The sequence below is a fragment of the Neovison vison genome, chromosome 5 (assembly GCF_020171115.1).
Source record: "Neovison vison isolate M4711 chromosome 5, ASM_NN_V1, whole genome shotgun sequence".
NCBI classification, from domain to species: Eukaryota; Metazoa; Chordata; class Mammalia; order Carnivora; family Mustelidae; genus Neogale; species Neogale vison.
The window spans coordinates 35,693,200-35,711,026 of record NC_058095.1 but is presented as its reverse complement, the minus strand read 5'-3'; the positions used below and the strand labels follow the sequence as shown (position 1 = coordinate 35,711,026).

Genomic DNA, 17,827 nt, shown 5'->3' with positions numbered 1-17,827 from the left:
ATAAGGTACACGTAAAACTAATATGTTATATACCAACTTTACCTCAATTAAAAGAAAAAAAAATTGGCATGTGGAAATATAGTCTCCATCCAAGATACCAATTACTAGATGAATAAAACATCACAAAAGATTAGCTAAGAAGATTTTTACTCTGGTAACAGAAAACAATTCACTGTAATGCTTCTAATATACTATTTCAATTAAAGATAACTTAAGATGTTTTATAATTACATTTTAGTTCCATTTCAAGGCAAATAGACAAACTCATGAGTTTTTTCTTTTATGTGAATCTTATTATCTGATTACTGCTATTTGCATTAACAAACAATAATGCGAAAGTAATGCGTTTCTGTGGGATTTTTTTTTTGTCCCACAAAGAGAAAAAAACTAAAAGAAAGAGAAAAGCACGTGATTCATATATATTAAAAAAAAAAAAGATTTAACCAGCAGAGTGAAAATAAGTAGATTACATGGATTACATGGACATATCAGAAATTATGTAGGATATACACATTCAGAAATAATTTTTTCCAGGGGTGCCTGGCTGGCTCAGTGGGTCAAAGCCTCTGCCTTCAGCTCAGGTCATGATCCCAGGGTCCTGGGATGGAGCCCTGCATCAGACTCTGCTCGGCAGGGAGCCTGCTTCCCTTCCTCTCTCTCTGCGTGCCTCTCTGCCTACTTGTAATCTCTATCTATCAAATAAATGAATAAAAATCTTTAAGGGAAAAAAAAAGAATTTTTTCCAATTCTCAAATTGTGAGAAAAAAATTTTTTTAAATACTGCAAATTAATCTTTAATGAAATGACTCCCTCTTTTTAGAATAATTATGGAGAATTCTGGCATATGCTATAGCTAAATTTTAAAATGAAAATTATTATATACATGGTATTTCAAATACTGTTTCATAAAAGATAGGCAAAGAATGTACTTTATAAAGACCTAAATGTGATTTAAGCAACAATTATATTGGAATTAAAATAAGGAGGGAGTGCCTGGGTGGCTCAGTGGGTTAAGCCGCTGCCTTCGGCTCAGGTCATGATCTCAGAGTCCTGGGATCGAGTCCCGCATCGGGCTCTCTTCTCAGCAGGGAGCCTGCTTCCCCCTTCTCTCTCTCTGCCTGCCTCTCTGCCTGCTTGTGATTTCTCTCTCTGTCTAATAAATAAATAAAATCTTTAAAAAAAAATAAGGAAATGTATTTTCCAAGGAAATTTTCCATTAAAATACCATACAACTAAGACTAGTAATATATGTATTATTTTATTGTAGCTATGTCCTGCGGAATCTTTACTGTGCACTTGTCAAGGCTCGTAACATAGATGATCTCTACAGATTTCCTCGAACACTTCTTTTCTATAGAAAAGAAAATTGAGGCTACAGAAGTTAAATAAAATGGCAGCTCAAACAGTTAACCAATGAATGACAAAGCCAGAATTCAGTACTAGAACTGTCTAAAACTGTCTAAAACCTGATTTCAACCGCCATCCAATACTGCCTTGTATTCTACTCCTGTTACTACTTGTGACCTCACACTTCATGAATTCAGAACACAGACATATACTGGGGCAGGGGGGAGTATGTGGAATGAAGACTATAATAGTGTGTCCTAATAAATACTTAAATAAAATGACCATCAAAGCCATTTGCTGAACTCAAGCAAAAAAATGTAACTTACTGCCGACTGAAACCATGAAAAAGCCACAAATCAATTGTAACTCTTTTGTTTAGCGCTAAAACCTCAGACTGCAGTGATTATAAAACACATTAGCATTCCTCAATTATCAGCCAAACATTTGTTTCAATAATTCACAAGCAATGACTTATACAAAGTCTGTTAGAGCGTTGTCAAGAAAGCCTCTGAAGGACCAACAAAATCAGGCGCCACTGTGTATTGATGTGAAAGCTGGCCAGGAAGCCTGATTAACCTCTGAGATGCCTCAGCTGCTACACTTACTCCATCAGGGCTAATGGAGATGCTCCCACTTAAACAGAGCTATCCCTTTATCAAAGGAATTCACTTTTCAGGTTTAAAGTCTGGTTGTATACCCTCTCCATTTGCCCTTGAGCCCATTATTTCATGCTTTTATACTAATAAACAGGAAGAAAACTAAAAGAACTGGAGCACATAGAAAGTGAGAAGAAGTGTACTAAGGAGACCACGGATAAAAGGAAAAGTCAATGTAAGAGAACTAGGAAAAAACTCCAGAAAGGGGGAAAACAGAGTAGTGTATTTCATAGTCAAAGGCTCATTATCATATGAAGAGTTATTGATAATTCTCACACACACACCAAGAAAACTTACAACTACCATTTTATTAGTGGACAAAAATATAAACCCAAAATTTAACAGTTATCAAATCTGAACTTTGTATAGTAAGCGACAAGATAGCACTTTTAAAGCTCATTAACTTTCAAAACACGGTATGATGCAAGGGGTGAAAGGGGTACTGGATGTTTCCTGCACCAGTAAAGACCTTTGCTTCTAGAAGAAATTTGTTACCATGTTAGACTCAAACACACTGATAAGAACTAGTGTCCAGAAGAAATCCATAATGTTATTTAATAGTGTTCACATACCATATTTAGGTCCCTAAATCATCTCAAGAGTAATTAGTCTTTAGATTTTAGCCAAAAGAGCCTGTACATACCTGATGACTTCCTCAATATGCCAAAAAGGATGAAAACTCAATAAAAATTAGAAATAAAAAAATCTAATTTGGCCAAATGGAGAATATTAAATTAGACTGAGTGTCTTCACAGTCTGAAGGAGCTAAAAAATTTATTATATTCCTGACAGATCTTAACAAGAGTTATTCACAGAACTAAATTTTATCGTGTAGGAGAGCTGAATGTAAGACTTTACCAGATATGCCAGATAATCCACTCTGACCAAAAATTCAAATGAGCATGGTACTTATTCTGTTCTGTGTAGACAGATTTGCCGAAGGGTCACTAGTCATCTTTAACCTTTCTCATGCCGTATCAGTTGTCTTCCCTGTCCATTAGTGCTAATGGTGCTGCTCTCACAAAAGCTGTTAGTTGTCATTAAGAAGTTATCAGATAACCAGGGAAAAAAGGAGGCATTTTTATTAAATCAATTTACCACACTGGGGGTAAAACACATTAAAAGGAAAAATCAAAGAGGACAGATGTATGCTAATTAGGAAATACATACCAAGATTTTATAAATGTATCAAAATAACCAATTTGAATTATTTCAGTATTAAACTTTTCCCCTTAACACTGCCACAGAGAATTCATCACCATTATATTCTAAGGAAAGCACATAAATTATTTGGAAAAGCAAAGAGAAAAAAATCTAAAAGTATAAAGATTAATTTTAAGTGCTATTTAAAAATACAGAAAATTTTAAAAGATCATTTCCTCTAAGGAGATTCAAGTACATATATAATTAATATATCTGTACTTACAACTATATGGTGAGACAAAAAATAAGAAAAAATTTAATAATTAATCCTTCCACATGACAAAGTTACTACCTTGTATGATGTCCTATAAACAGCTGTCATCAGTGAGAGAAAAAGGCTAATGATTACTCTTTCAGAAAAAGTTATTTAATAAGCAATGTGACTATTTCAAGATTAGTATTTTCTTAAGGAGCACATGCTACATGGCTTTTTAAATATCTTCCATGTTCTATCTCAAAATAAATATATTACCTAGAAATTATAAAAATGGTAAGAAATTATAAGAAATTTTATTTTCTATTTCCAGTAATGGCAGGCTAGGTAAATCAGGTCAGTCCTATCAATGAAAACAAGTAGGGTAACTGGGGAGAACTGTTTTTTTCAACTCTGCTTAAAGATATTAAATATTTTACAAGATAGTAAAGAGTTACTAGGTCCAAATCCAAGAGAACAAGAAAATCCAGACATGTAAGCAGGATAGTTAGGCCTAGATGTATCTAATGATTCTAGGAGAGGCTTCTGAGAGACTGAGTGGTGCTTTTGACGGACTTCTGGTACTAGGTGGTCATGTGCAAGGGGGTCTACCTGGTGACTTTACCTCCATGTTTTTTGCTTAAGACACAAAGGAGTATTATACAACAATGATAAGAGTAAACCTGTAGTAATCGGGATCTCATAGCTATTTCAGCTAAGCTTTACTTAAATAATTTAAGTAATTCAACCCCTGAAATCTTGGCATTACAGGATCCAAGACTGATAGTGCCACAGAACTGTGGTGTCTCAAACTCAAAATTGTTTTTAAAGATTTTTAAAATAAATTCTGGCAAACAAAGAGTCATGATATCATTGGTGAGAACCAGCAAAAATAATAAACAATAAAAATACCCCCAAAAAAAGCCAGACACTGGAGATATCAGAAATAGACTTTAAAATAACTATGTTTACTACATTTAAACAGTTTGGTACCTTGAGAAAAAACTGAACTCTAGAGAACCAGAAACTATCACTATTTACTAAAAGATTTTATCAATGAATATATGTTTGATTTTATCAAACTTATTGTATATATATATATTAAGATAATCATATAATTGTTCTCTGTTATTCTGTTCATGAAGCAAATTTCATTCACTGATTTTGAGTAATAAGCCAGCCTGTATTGGAATTATCCCACTCGATTGTGACATTATCATTACAATATACTGTTTAATTTTTTTCTGTTAGTATTTTGTTTAGGATTTTTCATATTCATGAGTAAGACTACAGTTTTCCTCTTTCATAATATTCTTTTTTTTTTTTTAGAGATTTTCTTTATTTATTTGACAGACGGAGATCATAAGCAGGCAGAGAGGCAGGAGGAAGCAGGCTTCCTGCTGAGCAGAGAGCCCGATGCGGGGCTCGATCCCAGGACTCTGAAATCATGACCTGAGCCGAAGGCAGTGGCTTAACCCACTGAGCCACCCAGGCGCCCCTCTTTCATAATATTCTTGTCAAGTTTCAGTATCAAGGTGATCCTGAATCATAAATCAAGATAAGGCACTATATGACTTTTTTATTCTATGGAAGTCTTTGTAATATTGCCATTGTTCACTCTTAAATGTTCGCATTCCCTGAAGAAGGTTTCTAGGTCTGAAGATCTGAGATTGTTCTTTTCTTAGTAAACTTTTATATTCCCTTATACAGAAAAGTATGGGAATTATAAGTATACATCATGATGAATTTTCACAAGTGAATATGCTGATATAATACAAATATAATACATCATGTAATAGTAACAAAGACAAAAAACATATTTATAATTATACTTCTTAATTAGAGAAGTCATTTTTATATACTTACCATGGGAAACTGGAACCGTTTTATACCTCAGAAGGCTAATTTACCCACAAAGTTTCTTATATCTAATAACTTACTAGGAGAAATTATCATTTGGGAGGTAAATGAGATGATTCTCAACTTACCAACCCTTTCCTATAAAAAAAAAATCCACAAAGGAAGGATCATTCCATTTCTGGCAAAATTTTGGGAAAATAACTAAATACTACACACTGATACTAAATACCAAATACCAAATTAATTTAATATTTTAAAAGAAATCTCAAAATATTCATGCTAACACAGGAATCCACAAGTACATAAACATTATATAAGAAAAATGTTTTTAAAAATATTTCATGGCATGGGGAACCTGGGTGACTGAGTAAGTTAAGCGTCTGCTTTCAACTCAGGCCTTGATCCCAAGGTCCTGGGATCAAGCTCCACATCAGGCTCCCTGCTCATTGGGGAGCCTGTCTCTCCCTCTCCCTAGGCCCCTCCCCCTGCTCCTGCTTTTTTTCCCTCTCAAATAAATAAAGTCTTCAAAAAATATTTCATATAAGTTACACACAAGATTTTTTAAAAAGGCAATATATAGGGACACCTGGGTGGAACAGTCAGTTAAGCAACCAGACTCTTGTTTTCGGGTCAGGTCATGATCTTAGGGTCATGGCATCAAGCCCCACCTCAGGATCTGCACTCAGCATGGAGTCTGCTTGAGACTCTCTCCCACTTCTTCTGTCCTTCTTCCCTCAAATAAATAAATCTTAAAAAAAAAAAAAAGGCAATGTGTAATATATGATTGGATTTAACTACTCAGTAAGTCCAAAAAGACTCTCCAGAAATAGGTGACTTTAGGGGTGCCTGGGTGGCTCAATGCGTTAAACCTCTGCCTTCGGCTCAGGTCATGATCTTGGGGTCCTGGGATTAAGCCCTGGATCGGGCTCTCTGCTCAGCAGGGAGCCTGCTCCCCCCCTCCGCCTATTTGTGATCTCTATCAAATAAATAAATAAAATCTTTAAAAAAAAAAAAAGAAAAATAGGTGACTTTACAGATGGCTAACAAACACATTGAAAGATGCTCAACATCACTCAACATCTGTGAAATACAAACCAAAACTACAATGAGATACCATTTCACACCAGTCAGAATGACTAAAATTAGCAACACAGAAAACAACAGGTGTTGACGAGGATGCAGAGAAAAGGGAACCCTCTTAACACTGTTGGTGGGAATGCAAACTGGTGCAGCCCCTCTGGAAAACAGTACTGAGGTTCCTCAGAAAGTTAAAAATGGAACTGCTCTATGACCCAGCAACTGCACTACTAGGTATTTATCCAAATAACACAAAAATACTAGTTTGAAGGGACACATGCACCCCAATGTTTCTAGTAGCATTATCAACAACACCCAAATTATGGAAAGAGCCCAAATGTCCATCAACTAATGAATGAATAAAGAAGATGTGGAACATATGCACAACAGAATATTACTCAGCCATAAAAAGGAATAAATCTCGCTATTTGCAGTGAGGTGGATGGAACTAGAGAGTATTTTGCTAAGTGAAATAAGTCAGAGAAAGACAAATGCCATAAGAGTCCACTCATCTTTGGAATTTAAGAAACAAAACAAATGAACATGGGGAAGGAAAAAAAAAAAGAAGCAAACCAAGAAACAGACTCTTAACTATAAAGAACAAACTGAGGGTTACTGAAGGGGAGGTGGGGAGATGGAATAAATACATGATGGGTATTAAGGGCACTTGTGATGAGCACTGGGTATTGTATATGGGTGATGAATCCCTGAATTCCACAGCTGAAACTCATGTTGCACTGTATGTGAACTAATTGGAATTTAAATAAAAATAAGGAAGGAAAGGAGGGAGTGAAGGAAGGAAGGAAGAGAAGAAGGGAGGAGGGAAGGAAAAGGGGGGGAAGGAAAGAAGGAAGAAAGGAAGGAAGGAAGGACTTTTTTATGTCCGTGGTTTTATTCTTCCTTCATTTTGTAAATTTATAAACAGGAGCATGAATTAGCATTAAAATCAGACAAAAGCGAGTAAACAAAAATTAAATATTAACTACTTTATTCAAGAGTTAATGCCAGAATTTTATAAAATACTAGAGCTAACAGTGAATTTCAATCCATACCAATTTCATTAGGGACCAACTGCCTACTGGAAATCAATGGAATTAAAGTGTTCTCATCATAATTTCTGAGAGTTTAAATATGAAGACATGAACCTATCCCTTACAGTTCTCAATATGTGGTAGAGAAAAACTGGGGAGTTCACACTTGTTCTTCTCAGAGTCTATTAAGTCTAGCCTCATTCCAGCATGTGCACATTCAGCTGACAGTTAAACAGCAAAATCGTTACTACATGAAGCAAGTCACTTTCCTTTTATGTAGGCACACAAACTTGTGACAGCAAAGCAGAGCTGAAAAGTTGTCCTTTATCACGTAAACTGAAAATTATTCAGGTAATAATACAATGAGCTATCCCAGTGAAAGTATACGGCACAGATAAATCCAAAAGGAATCTAATACTTGAGAATTAGGTATCATCGGTATATTTTGTGGATCTATTATAAACTAACTGAATAACACTGATTACTGTCTCAGATTTCTCTTCTTTGAAATAACCATCATAATTCTTGCTTACACAAAGGAGAAAAATAAGCAATTTTTATGAAGATTCTAAAATCTAAAATACACAGTGATGTAAGCATAAAGGCATTCAGCATTTCCTTTCCGAGCAAAAAACATGTAATGCTTTTCTCATCAAACCTAGAAACACATTCTAAAGTCCATCATGTAAGCACTTGTGATCAGTCTTGAAGTATTTTTGTATTTGTTTTACATAAAACAGAGTGACCTTTCATTCCCTCCCTGTGGTTTGCTTTAAACTGTTGTCCTTTTCTGAATAGTTGTGTTTTTTATTACATGCTGTCATTTAGATTCACTATGTCATCCCTATTATTAGAATTGTTTTGTTGTATACTTCACAATTCAAAAGGATAGTGATTATAAGAATACCTTATAATCAGCATAGAGTTTATGAGTCATCATCGAAATTAACCCTCACACACAGAGAAAGAACTCATTTGCAAACACACAGGGGGCAGCCCTGTGACATGAAAGAGTCTTTGAATGTGCCAGGGGTTTGACTCAAAATTTCTTAAGGAATAATATTCTTTCTATGTCAAGAAGATTCATAAATGTTCAAAGATACGAAAGGATTCAGTATAGGTAGAATGATACAAATAAAAAAAAAAAAAAAGAACCCAGAAGTCAGTACTGAAAACATGTAAAGCTTCTTTCACAAGTGTTAGTAATTAGGTAAAAAAGACTTCAATCGAGCTAAAAGACTTAAAATTTAAAATTTAAAAATTTAAATTAGAATTTAAAATTTTAAGTTGGATGAACACAGGGACGCCTGGGTGACTTAGTTGGTTAAGCAGCTGCCTTCAGCTTAGGTCACAATCCCAGAGTCCTGGGTTCAAGTCCTGCATTGGGCTCCTTGTTTAGCAGGGAGCTTGCTTCTCCCTCTGCCTGCTCTGTCTGCTGTTCCCCCTGCTTGTGCTCTCTCCCTCTGATAATTAAATAAATAAAATCTTTAAAAAAAAAAAAGAAACTAGATGAACACAAACCCTATAATCATTGCAAGAGAAAATAATATATTATTTATGAATCTTAAGAGATTAAATACCTAATCATTTAGTCATCAATCCTCATGAGTGGCAAAATAATTCTAACTTACTTAAGTTTATTCCGTATTTGTGAATGAAAAGGGAAAGAGTCATTTCAATACAACTCAGCAGAGAAACCTGATAGTTACTCCACAAAATCACATCTCCCAGGGACTATTTGATACTCACTTTAGCAGCACTAATGACTGTGGCAGTGTAAGACTGAATGTTGTCTCCACAGGCTCCACCACGGGACTGATGACATCGAATCAGCTGGAAAAAGAGAGACAGAAAGAAGCCATAGAGTCATTTCTCTTAAACTGTTTAACTCTGCAGGCTATTAGGATAGGGCTTATTTACCGTGTAGCATGATGGTGGTGGGTGGGAATGTTTGTACAAGTGTTTCAGACAAACAGCTAAAAGCTCTGCTGACACACTTTCCCCCTGTTTTATAATCTACTGGTACCACTCAGGCAGTTTCATGCTCAAATACAATTTTTAATTACAAGATGAATAGTCTTTAAGAATTCATAAACTCTGAAATAGTAGTATTTAGGATCTGGCCAACTTTCCACAAATAAATTTCGTAACATAATCAAAGGACTTAGACTTGACTTCCTAACATTAAATATTTAACATGCTAGCAAATTGGAATCTCTGTCCTCTTAATTCCTACAGAACGATTGTAAAAGATAACCAAAAAAAAAAAAAAAAAAAGAGAGAGAGAGAGAACAAGAGAGAGATGAAAGAATATGTCATATTTCCATTTTCAATTAAGTCAGTGGAAAAGTGGTACAAATTGTGCATAAAACAACCACGACACACAGAGTAGCTGTCCACTTCAGAGGGCTTACTAGTATTACCATTAGAATGAAAAAGACATGCCTGTACTTATGAATGACATAAATAAATCAACCTGTCAATTTTCAAAGTGAATCACTAATTTAACATGCACAACTGTCTCCTGTGCTAAGCAACACACCAGGATTAAATTCCCCACTGCTCCTATACACTTCCTAAATTTAGGTTTTCTTAAAACAAAGCAGAAAAGCACTCATTAGGCAGATTTTTACATTGAAAATTTTTTAAAAATAGAATGACAGTAGTAGAATACTAGAACAGCTCCACATTGGGTTATAGATTATTTTAAAGGCCTACAGAATTCAGATAGAATCTTCCTCTTCCAAAACATAAAAACAAAAAATGCTTATATAATTTAAAACATGGTCACTTGATAAATATTAATACATAAGCTTTTCTGTTCTTTTATTCTAAAATCAAAATTTTGAGGGTGCCTGGGTGGTTCAGTCTGTTAGGCACCTGCTATTGACTTGAGTCATGATCCTGGAGTCCCAGGATGGAGTCCCAGGATTGAGTCCCACAAAAGACTCCCTGCTCAGTGGGGAGTCTGCTTTTCCCTCTGACCCTTCCCCCTCTGGTGCTCTCTCACTCCCTCTCCCAAGTGAAAAAATAAAAAATCATAAAAAAAAAAAAGAGGAGGAAGAAAAAAATCAAAATTTTCTTCATCACTGACACTGTATTAAAAAACAGTTCCTCGGGGCGCCTGGGTGGCTCAGTGGGTTAAAGCCTCTGCCTTTGGCTCAGGTCATGATGCCAGGGTCCTGGGATCGAGCCCCACATCGGGCTCTCTGCTCAGGAGGGAGCCTGCTTCCCTTCCTCTCTTTCTTCCTGCTTCTCTGACTACTTGTGATCTCTGACTGTCAAATAATTAAACAAAAATCTTAAAATAAAAAAACATAAAATAAAATAAATAAAATTAAAAAACAATTCCTCAAAGCAATAATAATATGTTAGAATGGACTTATCTTTAAAAGTCTGATAGGAGATGTATAGCTGGCACATGAAATGGCTGCTGACGCAGATTCCAAGGTCAGCAGTGAGGAATTTTCCAAATGACAGGTGATGACAAATGTGGTTTCGAATAGGGGAAAACAGAGTTCAAAGTGATTGTTTTAGGGACACCTGGGTGGTTCAGTCAGTTAAGTGTCTGCCTTCGGTTCAGGTCATGATCCCTGGGTCCTGGGATGGAGTCCCACATTGGGCTCCCTGCTCAGCAGGGAGCCTGCTTCTCCCTGTCCCTTTGCCTGACACTCCCCCTGCTTATGCTCTCTTCTCTCGCTCTCTCTCAAATAAATAAATTGTCTTAAAAAAAAGAAAGAAAGAGAGGAAGAGATCGTTTTAACTAATAAAAAGTAACCCTTTCACTCACTCACTCATTCATTTGTTCATTCATAAGTACATATTCAAAGAATTATGAAAGTTATCCCTCCGCTACTTCCTGCTGCATGTGTAAGAAAAAAACATTATCTTAAGAAATACTACCATTTTTTTCTGTTTCAGGAATAATCAGGAATAAATCTACAAAAGCAAGCAATACCATCACTTTTTCAATTCAACTAAAACTGAGTCAGCATTTCTATATAAACATAACTAAGTCAGAACTTTTTGTTTAAAACTTTAGGCTCATTAGAAATTACATTTGTCATCTCAATTCATCAAAATTAAAGACAAATCAGAAATTTCTGTAGTGCAAATCTCTATAAAATGGATTAATTTCCAGGAAATGTAAGTTAAAAAAGGCAACATACAAAAGAGCACATGTGTTATGTTATCTTTTGGATAGAAAGGGAAATATAAATATATATAACATAGTGAAATATATTAGCATGTAAACAAAAAATAAATATAAAAAATATTTTTTAAATATTTAAGGGGCACCCGGGTGGCTCAGTCAGATAAGCATCAGACTCTTCGTTTCAGCTCAGGTCACGATCTCAGTGTCCTGAGATTGAGCCCCGCATCAGGCTCTATTCTCAACGTGGAGTCTGCTTGTCCCTCTCCCGCTGCTCCTCCCCCTTTCTCTCTCTCCCCCTCTCTCTCACTCTCTCATAAATAAATAAAGTCTTTAAAAATTATATATCAAATGAAAACTGTAAAAACAATGAAGGAAGGCAGAAAGTGAGAAATAAAGGACAAACTAATCAAAATAATATATCAGCACAGTATTTGCACATCTTCAGTTTGGGGCAGTAACAGGAATGGACATAACTGCGAGAAAATCCTGAACTCTTTTTATTGAGATTTATATTTACAGTGTTGTGAGCAAGTAATTCTGTCATTACTTTTTCCATTATAGGAGTCAACAAAGAAGTAAATATGCTGATATCAGTCTCCCATGCAAAAAAAGGACATTAAAAATGTGAGATGGAGGATGAAAGGAAAGAATCCTATGGAAATACCCATGTGTACCCTTCATTTCCAAAATATGTGTGTAGGTGCATAAGCACGTGTGTATATGTATATTTGCTGATTTATGTACATATAGAAGTATGTATGTAATATGCAGTGTTTCCAAACTTTGTCCACTGAAAGTGTCTAAAAGCAAAAACAGCCCCATAACTATGAGCACATCCACTGGACAAAGCTTAGTATCTAAAGCCATGGCCCATTAAAAGGAACAGGGGAATCAAGAAGTAGAGGATTCCAGGACTGACAACAGGGCAGATACTAGATGAACCTTAACTTATGACAGCAAGTAAGGTAATTTTAAAAAAATTTTAAGTAAAAACTTGATGAAGGCATGTCACCATGTCACAAGAACCAGCCTGAAGGGCTCTCCTTAGTCAATTGTGGGACAATTTGAAAGCCACAATAATTAAGGACAAAAAAATTACACTATAAGAAATACAGAACAATATTCATGTAGTATTCTAGCCAGAAATATATAATCTGAATATAATCAAGAGAAAACATTAAAAAAAATCAAACTAAAAATCATTCTATTAAAAAAGGCGGGGGAGGTAAGGAGTAGTGGTAGTGGGCCATATTCTTCAAAATCATCGATGCTGAAAAAGACAAAGCAAGACTGTCAACTCTTACATATTAAAAGAATCTCAGGGGACATCCCAACAAAATATAATATCTGGTCCTAGCCTGGACCCTGAACTACCAAAAAAAAAAAAAAAAAAAAAAAAAAAAAAAGCTCTACAAATGATATGATAGGGTTAATTGATAGAACTGGAATATGGATGGTAAAATAGCTAAAAGCATTTTCTCAAGATTAAATTGACTGATAACAAGTATTTAGGGGTAATGTGATACATGCAACTCACTCTGAAATAATAAGAGTAAAAGGTACATGAGTGTGCTTTGTGGTATCTGTACTATATTTATTCTTACAGCTTTTCTGTAAGCTTTCCTAGTTAAAAGTAAGTTTAAAGAGAAGCCCCGAAAAACAAATCCCTTGAAAACAGAACTACCCTACAACCCAGCATTTGCACTACTGGGTATTTACCCCAAAGACACAACTGTAGTAATCTGAAGGGGCACCTGCATCCCAGTATTTATAGCAGCAATGTCCACAATAGTCAAACTATGGAAAGATGTCCATTAACAGATGAATGGATAAAGAAGATGTTGTATATATATGACATCTTCTTTATCCATATATATATATATATACATGCAATGGAATATTACTCAACTAGCAAAAAAAAATGAAATCTTGCCATTTGCAACAACATGGGTGGAAAGAGAGGGTATTATGCTAAGCGAAATAAGTCAATCAGAGAAGGACAATTATCGTATGATCTCACTAATATATGGAATTTGAGAAACAAAGCAGAGGATCATAGGGGAGGAGAGAAAAAAATGAAACAAGATGAAACCAGAGAGGGAGATAAACCATAAGAGACTCTTAATCTCAAGAAACAAACAGAGTTGCTGGAGGTGAGGAGCATGGGGGGATGAGGTAATGGGGTGTTGGACATTAAGGAGGGCATGTGACGTAAGGAGCACTGGGTATTATATATGACTGATGAATCACTGATCTCTACCTCTAAAACTAATAATACATGCTAATTTACTGAATTTAAATTTAAAAACTATTTTTTAAAAAAAAGAGTGAAACAAACCCAATCAGTATATATGGCCTCTTTCTTTATGACTTAATTTTATTTTTTTATTTATTTAAAGTTTTAATTTAAATTCCAGTTAGTTAATATATAGTGTAACATTAGTTTCAGATGTACAATTTAGTGATTCAACACTTACATACAACACCTGGTGCTCATCACAAGTACCCTCCTTAATTCTCATCACCTATTTACCCCATCCCTTTACCCACCTCATCTCTGGTAACCATCAATTTTTTTTTTTTTAACATTTATTTATTTATTTATTTGATAGACAGAGAGAGCTCTCAAGTAGGCAGAGAGGCAGGCAGAGAGAGAGGGGGAAGCAGGCTCCCCACTGAGCAGAGAGCCCGATGTGGGGCTCGATCCCAGGACCCTGAGATCATGACCTGAGCTGAAGGCAGAGCCTTAAACCACTGAGCCACCCAGGCGCCCCCGGTAACCATCAATTTGTTCTCTATAGTTAAGAGTCCTTTTCTTGGTTTGCCTCTCTTTTTTCTCCACTATGCTCATTTGTTTTGTTTCTTAAATTCCACACATGAGTGAAGTCATATGGTATCTGTCTTTCTCTGACTGAGTTATTTTGCTTAGCATAATACTCTCTACTCCATCCACATCACCGCAAATGGCGAGATTTAGTTTTTGTTATGGCTAATATTCCATTGTGTATGTATGTATGTATGTATATATATATGTATGTGTGTATATACATGTATATCTATATAGATATATCACATCTTTTTTTTTAAGACTTTTATCTATTCATTTGACAGAGATCACAAGGGGGGCAGACAGTCAGGCAGAGGGAGAGGAGGAAGCAGGCTCCCCATCGAGCAGAGAGCCCGATGCAGGGCCTGATCCCAGGACCACGACCTGAGCCAAAGGCAGAGGCCTTAACCCACTGAGCCACCCAGGCGCCCCATATCACATCTTCTTTATCCATTCCTTGGTTATTGGAATTGGACTATTTCCATAATTTGGTTATTATATAATGTTGCCATAAATATTGGGGTACATGTATCCTTCTGAATTAGCATTCTTGTATTCTTTGGGTAAATACACAGTAGTGCAATTGCTAGATTGTAAGGTAATTCTATTTTTAATTTTTAATTTTTAACTCCATACTGTTTTCCAGAGTGGCTATACCAGTTTCATTCCCACCAGTACTGCTATAAGTTCCCCTTTCTCCACACCCTCACCAACACCTATTGTTTCTTGTGTTGCTGATTTTAGCCATTCTGACAGGTGTGAGGTGATATCACATTGTAGTTTTGATTTGTATCTCCCTAATCATCAATGATGTTGGGCATCTTTTCATGTGTCTCTTGGCCATCTGTATGTCTTTGGAGAAATGTTCATTCATGTATTCTGCCCATTTTAACTAGATTATTCATTTTGGGGGTGTTGAGTTGTCAGAATTCTTTATATATTTTGGATACTGACCCTTTATCAGATATGTCATATGCAAATATCCTCCCCCATTCCATAGGTTGCCTTTTAGTTTTACTGATTGTTTCCTTCACTGTGCTGAAGTTTTTTTTATCTTGAGGAAATTCCAATAATTTATTTTTGCTTTTGTTTCCCTTGCTCGGGTGACATATCTAATAAGAGGTTGCTATGGCTGATGTCAAAGAAGTTACTGCCTGTGTTCTCCTTTAGGATTTTCTTGGTTTCCTGACTCATATTTAAGTCTTTTTAAAAAATTATTGTTAAAATATATTATTTGTTTCAGGGGTACATGTCTGTGATTCATCAATCCTACACAATACATAGCGCTCACCACAATACAGACCCTCCCCAATGTCTATCACCCAGCCACCCCACTGCACCCAGCCACCCCAACTCCCCTACCTGTCCTCTGCTCCAGCTACCCTCAGGTTGTTTCCTGAGATTACGGATCTCTTATGGTTTGTTTCCCTCTCTGGTTTCATCTTGTTTCATGTTTTCCTCTCTTCCCCTATGATCCTCTGCTTTGTTTCTCAAATTCCACATATAAGTGAGATCATACGATAATTGTCTTTCTCTGACTGACTTACTTCGCTTAGCATAATACCCTCTCTTTCCATCCATGTTGTTGCAAATGGCAAGATTTCTTTTTTTTTTTGCTGGTTGAGTAATATTTCACGTTATATATATGTGTGTGTGTATATATATATATATATACATATATACGTATGTATGTATAGGAAACGTACATACATATATGCATATATGTACATATAGATATATCTATGTATGTGTGTAATATATACATATATATACACACACACACTACATCTTCTTCATCCATTCATCTATTGATGGACATCTGGGCTCTTTTAATAGTTTGGTGATTGTGGACATTGCTGCTATAAACCCTGGGATGCAGGGGTTCCTTCAGATTACTACATTTGTATCATTGGGGTAAATCTCCAGTAGTACAAATGCTGAGTTATAGGGTAGCTCTATTTTCAACTTTTTGAGGAACCTCCATACTGTTTTCCAGAGTGGCTGCACCAGCTTTCATTCCCATATATAGCCTCTTGCTTAAAATTTTAGTCAAAGAGCATTTTCATTGAAAGAGATTGTTACTCCAAAATTTAATTAAATTTTGCAATTCCACACTCAGCCCAAAAACCAAAACGATCAGAAACAGTTAATAAATACTAGCATTTTTGTAAATACTATGGAAAGACATTTATCTAAAAATATTTCCTTCAAAGGATGGTATAGTTATCTGATTAGCAAACTCCTTGTAAATGCCACTACACTTTTGTATGGAATGCTAGATATTAATGACACTTTACAAAGGCAAGACAAGCAAAACAACTGGCACACACCCACATATGCATCTATGAAGGGAGTTCCTTCTGCTAGAAAACAATATGTAACTATTTGCATAACACCTACAATTCTAAATGGGTAGTTTCCCACGTGTGAGAATACATTTACAAGAGCCAAAAGACAATTTTTGCACATTCTTCTTGGATGTCTCCAGCACTCAAGGAAACGTATTACAGATATAAATATTAGAAGATATCATTATGTCACCACTGAACTGTATGCCTCGTCTTTTTCGAAAATGTTTTGAAAAGAGCTATTTTTATGAGATATACTAGAAATGGCATTATGACATTCAGTAAGACGTAAAATATCTGTAGCAAACAGAATTTTGGGAAAAGTATCAAGAAATTTATCTACAAAAAAAAAAAAAAAAGAAATTTATCTACAAAAATAACTTTCTTCAGGAGTTTCTTGATTTTGTGAATTCCAGAGATTTACATGCTCTGTGGTTTCTCCAAATAAGTACTGTACTTGCCATATTCAGACTTGTGTCAAAAATTCTTCAATAAATATTATTTCCTATTATTCTTAATATATAATAATTATACAAGCAGGCTCAAATGAAATAAAAAACAATAATCTTCTCTGAAGTCTGTAATATTTTTTAGATTTCATTCTATATTCACATGCAGAGCACAACATGGTAGAAAAAAGATTTCACTTTTTCTTTGCGAAAATTCAAATTTGTCTTTGGCTTTGAATTGAACATAAAGAAAACTCTTCCATGTAATAACATAATATCTTCATTTACTATTATGACTGTAATAGATAAATGAAATTGATAAATAACTGGAAAATTCAACAAAATGTGATCACCTGTGATTTAATTATTAAGACAAATGGCTGAACCCCTGTTTAGATTTAGCTGTAGACACATAAAGTCAATTAAATTATTCTATGGCTCTGTTCCCAATATACCAATAAAAACAAAAGTCATCCCTGCCTCCTGATTTCTAGCTCCACAGAAACTACTAAGGTAATATCAATGTTGTGCCTAAGTTTAATGGAATAAAGCTCTATCTATAAAACTAAGGTTAGAAAATTAAGGTTGAGCCCAAATACTGATCCTAAGCAATAAGGGAAATAGGATAACTACTGAGTGCCTGATTAAACTCAAAAGCAAACCAAAGAAAACAAACTAGT

The 17,827-nt window shown here is 35.2% G+C and overlaps 1 protein-coding gene across 8 annotated transcripts in view; it reads right to left on the bottom strand.

Annotated features, from left to right (window-relative positions):
• Positions 1-17,827, bottom strand: part of BCAS3 (BCAS3 microtubule associated cell migration factor) — a 588,867-nt gene that overhangs the window by 412,494 nt on the left and 158,546 nt on the right. For all 8 annotated transcript variants that reach the window (XM_044248512.1, XM_044248515.1, XM_044248514.1 and 5 more), the window contains exon 11: positions 9,117-9,200. In XM_044248512.1, the coding sequence (XP_044104447.1) occupies positions 9,117-9,200 (84 nt within the window). The remainder of the gene's footprint in view (positions 1-9,116; positions 9,201-17,827) is intronic.